The sequence below is a fragment of the Lactuca serriola genome, chromosome 9 (assembly GCF_051521515.1).
Source record: "Lactuca serriola cultivar US96UC23 chromosome 9, Lser_US96UC23_V15, whole genome shotgun sequence".
Classification (NCBI taxonomy): domain Eukaryota; kingdom Viridiplantae; phylum Streptophyta; class Magnoliopsida; order Asterales; family Asteraceae; genus Lactuca; species Lactuca serriola.
The window spans coordinates 122,329,875-122,344,631 of NC_136416.1; the positions used below are offsets into that span (position 1 = coordinate 122,329,875).

A 14,757-nucleotide genomic window follows, 5' to 3' on the forward strand; every position below is an offset into this window, starting at 1 on the left:
GGGTGAGTTACAACGTCGGAAACGAGGCGGACACGGCATCGGACCAATCAGAAGGTGCCAGCGAGGCTGCGGTCCAATCAGAAATTGCCACGTGGATCAACACTATTCATGCAAAAATTAAATAAAAAAATGTGCCAAATCTTGTAAAATCCATAACTTTTGCATACGAGTTCTGTGTTTGATGTTCTTTATATGCACGCGTAGCTAAAATTATGCTCTACAACTTTTGTTTAGACTTCGTCGGCAAATTTTGAATTTAATTTTTATATTATTATTTTTAACAGACCGGGACAGGATAATCCGTTAAAAATTCATAACTTCTTCATCCGACACCCGTTTTCGTCAGACTTTTTACCGTTGTACTACAAATGACGAGACCTTCAATTCTCGTTTAGGTTGTGTCGGTTAAAAATCACTCGATCTAAAATTCGATTTTTTAGCTGTCTACTGCTAAGCTGAAACTTCGAAAAATCATAACTTCCTCATACGAAGTCAGATTTTGGCGTTCTTTTTATCGAACTTCTCGGTTTAACGAATACTAAAACTTTCATGTACATTACTAGGGCTAAAAAGTAGTTTATAAAAAACTCACTTTTTACGTCATTCGGCGTCATGCCGGTTTTATCGCGGATCATCGATTGGTCATAACTTCTTCATTATAACTCAGATTTCGACGAGGTTTTCGCCTAAATGTTTCTAACGAGATTATCTACAACTTTCAATAATAAAATTTTACTTATTTCAAATTTTATATTTTCACTAAATTTTCATTATTTGGCTATTAATTGGAATCTCATAAGACTTCCAATATTTTATGAGTGATTCTAAACATAGTTTTACTTCATTTCTAGTAAAAACTATCTGTTAGAACTCAACACTCAATTTTATTTACTTTTAATAATAACAATACACAATTTCAGAATGTGTATGTTACAAATACCTCCTCCTTTTGAGGATTTCATCCCCGAAACCATAACGATTAAAACAATTAGGGATACTTCACTCTTATTTCATTCTTACTTTTCCCAAGTATAATTTGAGCCTCGATGGTGTTTCTACATGAAAATCACCAACTCTACATCTTTATTATGTAGATTAGTCGTTCTTTCATTTACGATCTCTTCTACTTAACTTATTATCCAGTTTCACCTCTGATAATAGAACCATTTCATCATATATGCTTAAACTTTTACACAGATAGCTCACATGAAACACTTCATGAATATCTGTCAAATCTTCAGGCATTTCTAAGCAGTATGCTTGCTTACCAACCGTTCTTTCTTCCAAAGTAGTATAACACCTTCTCATGAAATACCTTCAGTATTACTAAATCATCCACCCGGAATTCTATGGGTCATCTCCTCTTTTCTGCATAGGACATTTGTCGATCCTGGGCTGCTTTCATTCTTTTTCGGCAAAATTTGTATCTTGTTAGTGATGTATTGAATCATTTCAGATTCTCCAAAGATCTTCTATCCTAGGTCACGCCAACATATTTGAGTATGACATTTATGCTCATATAGTACTTTATATACCTTCAATATATTTTCTACTATTTTGATTGCTCTCTTCTTCTGATCATTTGTCTGAGGATGATAAGTTGTGTTGGGAGTAATTCGAGATCCCAATTCACTCTTCATACTCGCCCAAAAGTGAGAAGTGAAGCAAGTATCACAATCGGAAATAATCTTTAGTGGCACACCATGTCTCGCCACAATTTCGTCTAAGTAAACTTGTGCTTATTTCTCCATTAGAACCGTTGTACGTATGGCAAGAAAATATGCACTCGTAGTCAGCTTGTCGACAATTATCCAAAGGTTATCATTCACAGTTTTCTTCTCCTCTTTCAAGGTATTAACTGTATAAGCCGGATAAGTAGAATATCCCTTCGACATAATTTACGAGTTTTAAGAAAGAAATTTATTATTTTCACCGTAGACATAAATAGAATCTTCCCTTTCAATAGGGATGCATATCATCTCTTTGTAACACAAGAGCTCTGCGTGGTTCTTTAACAACCAATCCATGTCGAGAATAATATCAATGATAGGAATTAGGTTAACAGGAAGATTATAACTTTCAATTCCTATAACACTAACTCTATAGGATTTATCAGCAAGTAATGATATATTTCCTATGTTATCTATATGAAATGAATTGTCAATTGCGTAACAAGCAATTTGAAAAGAATATGCAAATTTATAAGGCACGAAAGAATCTGAGGCATTGAAATCAAATAAGATGTGAGTAGATCTAGAGTTTACGAGAAAATTACTAGTCACAACATTCGAGTTTTAACTTACTTCATTTGTGGTAATCTAAAATGTACGATATTTAACTTTTAGTTTGCCAAACTATTGTCAAACTCTTCAAACTTATTAATTACTAGCGGTGCTCAAACCTGCACCCGCTCATCAGTCTATATTGGGCTTTTGATCCTAATATTTGAGTTAAAACTCAATTCTCATTGTAGACTCCTGCTCCTTCTTGGTTTATAGACTAAACCCACGATAAGCTCTTTACTTTTGCTATAGCAACAACTCGAATGGTCATATTCTAATGACCTTTGATTTTATCTTGCACAAGACACATAACGATCCAAACTCTTGTATTAGAATCAGATCAAATAAATCGAGCTAATAAAATAGCGAAAACAAAAAGAGTTTGATCAACACGTAGATGCTTTGGAACAGAAAGAATAGCACCACGTATCTCTAATTCGTGCTTTCGGACCTACATATCTTTTAGCTTTTGGAACCTCCTCCTTTTTAGGTGGAGTACTCTTTGATTGTTGAACGGAAACTTGACTCCCTGCCATTTGACTAGTAAGAGTAGGGCAGAAACATTTCTTGTGGCCAGTAATACCACATAGCAAGTCACATCTCTGGCTAATGATTGCTAAATTCTTTAATGAAGATCGTTATATTTCTATCGACTACCTCGACCATTTACTTCTTCAGTATTCCTACTGAAGTTTTATCACTATATAAGACATGGTTCTTTGAACCAATCAACTCCTTTCACGGATTTATACTAATCGGACTCGATTCTTTATGACATTAAGATTTGAACGATAATTATCTTCTTAGTCATTACCGAAACGAAGGTAACGACACACATGAATAAAACGAATCATTTACTAGCTTCTTGGTAACCTTGTGACTTTTTCCTGATCGAAGTGCAAGTCCTGTGCTTCTAGTAGTATAGGCCTCTACTACTATTCACACCTACTCATACTCGTCCCAAGTGTTGTCTCGTAGTTCCCAAGTCACCATTCAAAATTTTTCACAAAGAAACTTATCACACATGAATGTGTTCAAACAAATACATACAACAGTTTCTCCTAGACTCAACTAGGGTTTTCACGTTTCTATCAAACATATATTGGATTACCTATACTTGCCTTCTAGGATTCTTCTCATACATATGCTCGCTTTAATATATCCTAATACTTTTCCATAGGTCGATAGAAATTTTACTTCCATTTCTTCATATAAATTCTTTCTCGAGTAGTGTCTACTCTACAAGACACACTATTCCAAAATTTACTCTAGCAGCATGGAGACAAACGGTCTTCTACTACCTGCATCATCTTCTAACTCATGCAAACCATCATGCACATTTTTTCATTTCATTATTCTTCCTTGAAATCGTTATTCTTGTATCTGAGTAAGTCTAAGTCTACTTCTTAGGAGTCTATCCTAAAAAGTCTACATCATAGCTGCATCTCAGCAAGCTCTACTAGCTTCAACTTGGTTCTCTGTCATTCCTGACTACAACATCTCTTCTCATACGATACTATGGGTGTATTTCTTCTTTAATTAAGCATTCTACCTTACTTAAACAAGTAAGTTGCTTAACCACATATCACTAAATGATTCAATTCACCATCCCAATCTTGTATGTTAAAGTCGGCTTAACACACAATGGAACTTATATAAGGATGGGATAGAAGTCAATCATCACTTAGTATTATTAAATACTAAGTCTGAACATCTTGTATAGGGTTATTACTCAAACTGCATACTACATTACAATGTTTTTGACAAAGTCTTGGCCTACTGAGTCTGAAAACTTCATTAGTCCTTCCTTTAATTCGTCTAAATCTTGTACAACATTGATTGAGATACTATCGAAGTATTAACTGCCATCTTCGGTTCTTCTGACTCTCTAAACAATCACTGCTTCAATCTAAACAGCAGTGGAAACAACTTCGTGGATTTGCACCAACACATTTGTCTCGCCCAAACGTATTTCAAACGTACATCTTTCTTCCAAAGATGTTATTATATATCAAACATACTTTAAATGTATATTACCACTCTATTGGTATTAATACACTTATTACGATAACAATTCATATTTATTATTTTATGATATCTCACGATCGTTTATTTATAAACTTATCGATGTCAACTATCATAAGTCTCTTTATCACTTCGAAAAATTCTATTACAAAAATTCTTAGAATTCTGAACATAAAATTTTCTAAACCAAGGTCGGCAACAGACCTTAAACTTTCTCAAATAATAGCAATTATAGATAAGCACCTTAAGGCATGCTATATTCATTTATCATTTAGCACATATTAGAATATAAGGCATATCTCCTTTTAATATTCTAGTGCTTGACTCCATTAGGTATTCAACCTAAAATATACCAGATACATATCATATCATCTTCACTTAACAATTCTTGTTTAAGCTTAGAAATTCTCAAAACTCCTAGTTCACTTAAACTAATTTTCTTAAAATTCTGAAGTAACTTAATATCTTAGAATATTAGGGTTTATCACAACCCAATCCCCCACTTAAATATTTCCTATGGTTTGTATCCATATACTTATTATGAATCGGCTCATATATTGAGCTTCCAACAGTTTAAGTCTAAATACCAATCCGTGATATTTAATTCACTTAAACCATTGCTCTGATACCATGATTGAAAGACCCCAAATTTCGTATTTATGAAAGACCCAAACTTTCATACTATTCCAACATTATTCTTTAAGTTACTTCCTCAAAACATGCTACATGCATATTTATAAAACAATATTTTATATTGATAAAGTGATTACAAAGGATTGGATACAAACCGACTAAGTTTTATTACATTTCATATCTACCCAGGAATCTACTATTCATATACATACATGAACATTAAAATACATAGAAATAGTATTAACTATTCTAAATCTTTCAGCAGTATAAAACTATATTGGATACTCATCACCTGCAATTGTTAAATATTGAGAGGGATAAGCGATAACACTTAGTGAATTCAATAAATAGATACAATATAATCTTATGCCTTATATTTATCAATATGACAGAAGCAAAAGGGAACAAGAACAACAATAACATATGTGTATCATATGTCAGGCTTTCAATATCAACTCAATATTTGATTCAATGATTTACGATCAATGAGACATAATGATTTCAATACTTGATATGCATCAATAAAGCTTTGGCCCAAATGGCACAGAAGACATAATTTCTGATTAACATTTTGGTAGATTTCAGGCTTATAGTGTAACACCGTAAATTTCAAGATAATTTTTCACATAATATAAAAACATTTTTCATTTAATTTTCATAAAACATCAAGTTTAAAACTCCAATTCACATAATACAAAATCCCAAGATCATATATCATAAAAATCCCATGTGTGTGTACAGATCAAGTCGGCGCCTTCCCACGTTCATCACTAGTACCTAAAACAAACAACACTAACACTATAAGAACAAAGCTTAGTGAGTTCCCCAAAATACCACACATAACACATATTAGCCACTCGAGGCTATAACTCTGTGGGTCCGTAGACCCTACTCTGTGAACCCACTGGTTCTAATTCTAGGAACCTTCCGGTTCCAACTCTATAAGCATGCACAGCATAAATCACGTAGAATAATGCAATGCAACACATAACACATGTATAGCATACAAGCACTGTATCATAACTATGGTTACCTACTCAAGGTAAAGTATAGTGAGAAGACTCACCTCGTATATCTCGATAACTCGCGAATCCTGGAAATCACTCGTGCTCGATCCCCCGAGCTATAATCCTCCTATAACATCGTATATCTCTAATTAACACTTTTATCACTAAGGTTGACTACCCCTATCGAGTCAACACTGGTCAACTCTGGTCAACGGTCAACTTTGACTGGACTCGGCGAGTGCACTAAAGCGACTCGGAGAGTCTACACGTTTTCACCAACTCTCTAGGATTCTCTTTCGACACGTCGAGTACGCCCCTGACTCGACGAGTTCCACCTGGCATGAATTGCGGGGCCACCACGACTCAACTCGTCGAGTCTCAAGAACAACTCGGCGAGTTCCAGCTCGACTCAGTCCACCTGAAAACCCTCTCCAACTCTCGCTGACTCATTGAGTCAACCCATAACTCGGCAGGACCATTCACTGAGTGGTTAAGGACAATCTGCATGCTACTTGTCGAGTATGTTCTTCAGACTCGGCGAGTCCATGCCATGCACCAACTCAATCTCGCTTCTGAGGTCAGATCCGTTTCATCCACTCGTAGATCTGGCCCTCCTAAGCTCATTCATCACGTAAACTCACAGTCTTGGCTACCATGCAACACCAACAAGGCTCTTTTTGAAGAAAAGGCCTCTAAGATGGCAACCCTAGTCTCTAACCCAAAAGGGAGGACATAAAGCATGGAATTAGGGACTCTCTGGACCTGCTAATGTCCAGATCTAGGTACCATATCCCCATGGGACCTCTCACACTTCAATTACATAGCAAACAAGGCATGAAGAAACCCTAGATCTAACCAAATCAACAAAGACACGGAAATAAGCTTTGAATGATACCTCAAGAAGCTACCCCTGACGAAATGGAAGTAGATCCAAGCTCCCCAACTCTTCTAGCTTGACTTTCCCCTTCCTTTCTTGCAATTACACACAAATATGGTGAATAGTGGCCTCTTATCTCACTCACAGGAACCCTCAACTGCTTTGGGTGCTCTCAAGGTCAAGGTAGCCGCAATGAAGGGCCATAAGGTCCTTTAAATAGGGCTTAGGACCGGGAAATTAGGGTTTCATTAAACAGCACAGACTCGCCGAGTCCAGGCGCGAACCCGCTTCCAAAACCGCGATCCTACTCGGCGAGTTTGAGCTCCAACTCGCCGAGTCCCCTCACAAAACACCAAAAATATATGATTAGAAGATACCTGGAAATCCGGGCTGTTACAATTCTCCCCCACTAGAACTAGACTTCGCCCTCGAAGTCTCGCTCTGTAAATAGATCCGGATGCTGCTCATGCATCTCACGCTCCGGCTCCCAGGTCATCTCTGATCCCTTCCGGTGCTGCCACTGAACTAACACCAGAGGTACCTCCTTGTTCTTCAAAACCTTGATCTTCCGATCTATCATGGCCACTGGTCTCTCAGCATAATTCAGGCTCGCATCCACCTGAATATCCTCTAATGGAACTACTGTCGACTCGTCGGCTATACACTTCCTCACCTGCGACACATGAAAAGTGTCGTGAATCTGCCCCAACTCTGCTGGCAAATCCAAACGATAGGCTACCCGGCCTACCCTCGCGATCACACGAAAAGGTCTGATATATCGGGGCCCCAACTTGCCCCTCTTCCTGAATCGAATCACTCCTTTCCAAGGGGAGACCTTCAGGAGAACAAGGTCGCCGACCTGAAACTCAAGCTCGGACCGGCGTCTATCTGCATAACTCTTTTGTCAGCTCTGAGCGGTCAACAACCTCTGTCTGACCTGCTGGATCTGCTCTGTCGTCTGAAGCACGATCTCCGTACTGCCCATCACCCTCTGTCCAACCTCTCCCCAACAAATGGGGGTCCGACACCTCCTCCCATACAACAGCTCAAAGGGTGGCATACCAATGCTCGAATGATAGCTTTTGTTGTAGGAAAACTCTGCCAAGGGCAAATATGCATCCCAGCTGCCCCCGAAATCCAATACACATACTCGAAGCATGTCCTCGAGCGTCTGAATCGTCTGCTCACTCTGAGCGTCTGTCTGGGGATGATATGCGGTACTAAAATGCAGACTAGTACCCAACTCCTCATGAAACTTCTTCCAGAATCTAGAAGTGAAACGCACATCACGGTCTGAAACAATCGAGATCGGCACCCCATGCCAAGATACCACTTCCCTCACATATACCTCCGCCAATTTCTCTGCTGAAGAACTCTCGCTGATAGCAAGGAAATGAGCGCTCTTCGTCAATCTGTCCACAATCACCCAAATTGCATCAACTCTTCTGGCAGTCCTTGGCAATTTGGTGATGAAATCCATAGTGATCTGTTCCCACTTCCATTCGGGAACCTCCAATGGCTGCAACTTACCATGCGGCCTCTGGTGCTCGGCCTTAACCCTACGGCAGGTCAAGCACCTCTCAACAAACCACGCGACATCCCTCTTCATACAGGGCCACCAATACTCTTTTCTCAGATCCAAAAACATCTTAGTGGCCCCCAGATGTATCGAAAATTTCGACCGATGAGCCTCCTCCATCAAAATGGTACGCGTTCCTCCCACAAACGGCACCCAGATATGGCCCTGAAATGTCATAAGCCCCCGACCATCGGTAACGAACTCAGAAACCAAACCAACAACCCGCTCCCTCTTCTACATCTCAGGTTGCACAGCCTCGGCCTGTGCCCCACGAATGGAGTCCAATACTGGAGCTATCACGGTCAATCTCAAACATACCTCCCGCAGCGGGGTGCTCTCCACCCTGCGGCTCAATTAGGGGTGTAAGCGAGACAAGCCAAAACTCGAGACCGACTCGAAAAATACTCGAAATCGACTCGACCTTAATCGAGCCGAGCTCGAGCTCGAGCTACTCGAGTACCTTATCGAGCCGAGCTCGAGTACTAAAATACTCATCTTGTACGGCTAGCGAGCTTAGTCGAGCTTAATGTAATTTACATATATGCCATTTTTTTTAATTTATTAATTCTTAATCATTAATAACATAATAAAAAAAACTAAAAAAAATGCCTGATAAGTGATATCCCTATCCGTCGATCCATGATCCATCTAAAGTCCTAATTCCCAAACCCTAAAAAAACCCTTAAACCTTCATTCCCTTAGCTATCGGTATCGGCTATCGCTAATTCGTTATTCGCCTTATCCCCTGAGGCCCTGACCCTTATCGTTCGTTCAAACCTTCAATCCTTCACAATTCGAAAAACGCAGATCGCCGTTTGCAGATCGCTGACACCTCATCCGCTGCTCCACATACAGGTTGTCGCCTGCCGGTGCACTATCTGTGCTCGTCACCGCTAGTCCACCATTCATAATCGTCGGCCTTTAGTTCATCGATTGTTGCTGACTGCTGAGTAAGAACGGAGAACGACACATACATACATACGATTGAATGTAAGTCCGTATTTCTTTCTTTTTCTTACAGCAATATTCGATTTCTTTTTCTTACAGTAATATTCGATTTCCAGCTTTTAGTTCCTTTTGTGTCTTACAGTAATAGTCCATGTGTATGTAAGTGATAGTCTCTTACAGTAATCATTTGATTTTTAATCTGTAATCTATAAAACATGATAATTGTTTGATCTTATTATGTGATTTAAGAATTCAAAAGGGAAAAATTGAGTATGGGAATTCAAATTACATACCTGAATAAGATATATTGCAGATGTGATAACAGAAATCTTGTTTGGATCTTGTCATTATTAAGCCATTAGTACTTTCATATCAGTTTTATTACCATTTAGGCTTACACAAAAAAAATTAATTTATTGTTTCAGTATCATGCAAGCTTGCTGAACACTGTTTATGATTCTGATTCTGGATTTCTGTTGTTAAATTTTAAGATAGAACAGCTCAATTCTTTTCTTTTTGTTGGCTGAAATATTAATGTTTTTTTGTTGGCTGAAGTATTAATGTATTTTTTTGTGTGGTAACTTTTCTGATTTGCAGATGGAATCAAACACACCTTCTGATATTTCATCAGCTCCAAACTCGCAACAAGAGAATGATGGTTTGGTAAATGACAGAAACACCCATTCTACAAACAATGAAGAAAATGCAGATGAAGGGAGTTCCCATTTTCAAAAGAAGAAAAGACCAAAGACTTCTCTAGTATGGGCAGATTTTACTGAAGTTAAGATGCCTGATGGGACTATGAAAGCACAGTGTAGATTTTGTAAAGGTCGACTCGCCATAATATCAAGCTCGAGTACTAGTCATTTGAAACGACACTTGAAGACATGTGGCCCAAAAGCAGCTCATGACTTGAAACAACAAAAGATCACTTTGCAAGCAGCTGATTCAGGATGCAATCAAGAAAAACATGTCACTCCCGCCCTTACTGATGGAAAGTTTGATATGATGAAAATGAGAGAGTCTGTTGTGCATTGGATACTTATGCACGAGCATCCTTTCACAATTGTTGAAGAAGAAGGATTTAACATGATGCAAAAGCGTGGAAAGCTTGAATGGGAAAATGTCTCACGTGTTTCCATTAAAAAAGACTGTGAAAAAGTTTTTGAGATAGAAAAGAACAAGCTGAAGAATTTATTAAAGTCTATTTCAAAGATTAGTGTGACCACGAATATGTGGAAGTCTACCAATCAGAAAATCGAGTATATGGTTCTTACAGGCCATTTTGTTGATTCTAATTGGCAATTACAAAAACGTGTTCTTAGCTTTATTCACTTACCTCCTCCTCATCGCGGGCTTGAGATTGCTGACAATCTTTACAAGTGTTTTAAGGATTGGGGTATAGAGAATAAGGTGTTCACTATTTCCGTTGACAATGCCTCAAATAACGATTCGGCTGTTAGGATCCTAAGTGAAACTTTTTCAAGGGTTAAAAAGTTGCCTTGTGGAGGAAAGTTGTTTCATGTACGTTGTTGTGCACACATCTTGAATCTTATGGTTCAAGATGGACTTTCTAGAATTAGCTATATTATTGAGGATATTCACGAAACTGTCACGTTTATCAATCAAAATGAAGGGAGACTTAATTTGTTTTCTGAGATTGTGCAACAGTTGCAATTGCCACATAGAAAACTTATTCTTGAATGCAAGACAAGATGGAATTCAACATATCAAATGTTGTCGGCTGCAATCAAATTTAAAAAGGTGTTTCTAATGTACAAAGAAAGAGAGCCACACTATCTTTGTTGTCCTAGCAATGATGATTGGTTGAAGGTGGAAAAGGTATGTGAAATCTTAGAAGTTTTTGACTCTGCAACTAATATCATCTCTGGGAGTGAGTATCCGACTTCAAACTTATTTCTTAATGAAATTTTTAGAGTGAAAGTTTTGTTGGATAAGAAGTTTGAAGATTCTAATGAAGATGAGTTTGTTCATGACATGGTTAAGTGCATGAAACTAAAATTTGATAAATATTGGGGAGATTGCAACTTAATGATGTCTATTGGTGCTATTTTAGATCCTAGGTGCAAAATGAGGGTTATTGAGTTTTGCTTTCCTAGGATGTATCCTGAAAATGAAGCTTGTGAAAATATAGACAAAGTGAAAAAAGCTTTATATGAATTGTATAAAGAATATGCAGATGAGTATTACTCTAGTAGTGGTGAAGGAAATGGCGAAAGTGTTGGTTTAAGAGGAAACAATGTGACTATTCAAGCTTCATCTTCTGGTTGGTCTGAGTTCGCTCAATTTGTAAGAACAGTTGAAAATATACAACCACAAAAATCCGATTTAGATAATTATCTTGAAGAGAGTTGTTACATTTGTGAAGAGGATCCAATACCATTTGATGTTTTACAATGGTGGCGGTCAAATTCGTTAAAGTATCGTATATTGTCACGCATGGCTCGAGATATACTTGCAATTCCTATCACCATTGTTGCATCGGAAGCTACTTTTAGTGCGGGTAGTAGAGTTATTGACACATATAGAGCATCCTTGGCTACTGAAACGGTAGAAGTCTTACTTTGTGGTGGAGATTGGTGTCGAAGCCTCTATGGTTTGAAAAGAAAGAAAAAGGCATGATTAGTTGTTTTTCATCACCTATAATGTGTTTTTATAATTTCAATTATATTTATTATTCTTGTGTTTATACATTTCAGAAAGAGAAGCAACAAATAGAGATCAATCTTCCCATTCCATAATAAGTAAGTTTATTTAAAATGTTGAAAACAAATTTTTTTTTGCTGTTTTTTTTCTTTTTTGCAGCTTTTTGTAGTTTTTTTTTACTGTTTTTATGGTTTTTAGTAGTTTTTTATTATTTCTTTTGCAGTTTTTTTTGTTGTTTTTACTGATTTTTATGTTGTTTTTAGGTTAAATAGTTGTTAAATAATTGTTGTTTGCTGTTAAATATTTCTTTTGCTGTTTTTTTCTTTTTTTTTTTTTTGCAGCTTTTTGTGGTTTTTTTTTCTTTTTTTTTTTTCTGGTTTTAGCAGTTTTTTTGTTGTGTATTTTGCATTTATTTTGTTGTTTTTTATTGATTCTTGTGTTGTTTTTAGGTTACATAGCTGTTAAATAATTGTTGTTTGTTGTTATTTCATCAGGTAGAAGCTGAAGAAGCTGTTTTGATGCTGAGTTGGTATATTTTTGAAGTATTAAAAGCTGTTTTGCATTGAAAAATGTTTATTTTTGTATTTTGAAAGTATGCAAAAACGACAAAGATGCTTGAATGGTTGATGCTATTTTGCATTAAAGATTGTTTATTTTTGGTATTTTGAAAATATGTAAAACTTATGACATATATGGACTATGGGTGATGTTTTATTGATATTAGACGTTTAATTGTGATTTTTTTTGGTAGTTTGGACATTAGAATATGGAATGTTTTAATAGTTATTACTTAATTTAGTGATTTTAAAAAATATATACATATATTAGTCGAGCCGAGCCAAGCCGAGCTCGAGACTGTCGAGTATTTCACGAGCCCGAGCTCGAGTTTAAAATCAAGGCTCGAGTCGAGTTCGAGCCGAGCTTCGAGCTCGAGTATTTTTGTCGAGTCGAGCTTCGAGCTTTATAGTGTTCGGCTCGACTCGGCTCGTTTACACCCCTAGGCTCAATGCATCGGCTACCACATTAGCCTTGCCTGGGTGGTACAGGATCTCACAGTCATAATCCTTGACCACGTCCAACCACCATCTCTGACGCATATTTAGGTTGGGCTGATCCATCAAATACTTCAAACTCTTATGGTCCGTGTATATCGTACACCGAACCCCATATAGGTAGTGACGCCAAATCTTGAGGGCAAACACCATTGCCCCTAACTCTAGGTCATGGGTGGGATATCTCGTCTCATGAGGCTTCAGCTGCCTCGATGCATATGCTATCACATGCCCTCTCTGCATCAGCACCGCTCCCAACCCCATAATCGATGCATCACAGTATACCACAAAGTCCTCCATCCCATCCGCCAGGGCTAACACCGGGGCTTCGCACATCCTTTGGCGAAGTGTCTCAAAGGAGGCCTGCTGCTCGGGGCCCCATGAAAAAGCAACACCCTTCCAGGTCAATCTGGTGAGTGGTACTGCGATCTTGGAGAAATCCTTGATAAACCTCCGATAATACCCTACCAATCCTAGGAAACTCCTGATCTCGGAGGGTGACCTCGACACCTCCCAACTCATCACCGCCTCAACTTTGGCCGGATCGACCAATATCCCTTCCTGGTTAACGAGATGTCCTAAGAACTGGACCTCCTGCAACCAGAAATCACACTTGGAGAATTTGGCATAAAGCTTCTCCGATCTCAGAACCCCGAGAACCTCTCTCAAATGCTCCTCATGCTGCTCTCTAGATCTCGAATATACCAGAATGTCGTTGATAAACACAATCACTAACCGATCCAGCATCGGCCTACACACTCGGTTCATGAGATCCATGAACACCGCCGGGGCATTGGTGAGCCCAAAAGGCATCACCACAAACTCATAATGCCCATAACGCATCCTGAACGCTGTCTTCTAGATGTCCTCATCCCGCACCCTCACCTGATGGTATCCAGACCTCAAATCGATCTTGGAGAACCAAGATTCTCCCTGCAACTGATCGAATAAATCGTCGATCCTCGGCAATGGGTAACGGTTCTTGACCGTTAGCTTGTTCAACTCCCGATAATCAATGCACATCCGGTGTGAGCCATCCTTCTTCTTGACGAACAGGATAGGCGCTCCCCACGGCGAGTTGCTCGGCCGAATAAACCCCTTCCCCGGCAGCTCCTGAAGCTGCGAGGATAACTCTTGCATCTCTAGAGGTGCAAGATGATAAGGCACCTTGGCGATAGGCGCGGTCCCCGGAACCAAATCGATACTGAACTCCACTTGCCTCACAGGAGGCACACCCGGTAATTCCTCGGGAAACACATCCGGGAACTCACGCACCACCAGAACCTCCTCAACTGAACTCGGTCTCTCGGAACCCACCCGCGTATCCATCACATACGCCACAAAACCCTTACAGCCCTGCTGTAGACACTGCCTCGCTCTAGCGGCCGAACAAAACGCTGATCCTGAACGCGTACCCTCGCCATACACCGAAAGAACTCCCCCACTAGGGTCTCGTATGGTCACCAGCTGACGCTCGCAGTCGATAACCGCACCAAACCTGCTCAACCAGTCCATGCCCACAATGATACAGACATCTCGGGACCAAATCAATCGGGAACTCAACACCGAAAATCTCGACTACGCAACCTCGGAGAACCTCCGTGGCATATATCACCCTCTCATCAGCTATGGAAACTCTCAGAGGCCGACTCAGCGCCTCACGACTAACACTGATATGCTGGCTAAA

At 39.0% G+C, this 14,757-nt stretch overlaps 1 protein-coding gene across 1 annotated transcript; it reads left to right on the forward strand.

Annotated features, from left to right (window-relative positions):
- The first annotated feature begins 10,584 nt into the window (after window positions 1–10,584).
- On the forward strand, window positions 10,585–12,584 carry LOC145076074 (zinc finger BED domain-containing protein RICESLEEPER 2-like). The gene is made up of 3 exons (XM_079022082.1): window positions 10,585–11,988; window positions 12,402–12,416; window positions 12,513–12,584. Exons 1-3 carry the CDS (start codon window positions 10,585–10,587, stop codon window positions 12,582–12,584), a joined length of 1,491 nt encoding a protein of 496 aa, XP_078878208.1.
- Window positions 12,585–14,757: the final 2,173 nt, after the last annotated feature.

Bases quoted from the DNA above. Each gene is read 5' to 3' on its own strand.
- LOC145076074 (XM_079022082.1), top strand. From the start codon at position 10,585: ATGTGGAAGTCTACCAATCAGAAAATCGAGTATATGGTTCTTACAGGC.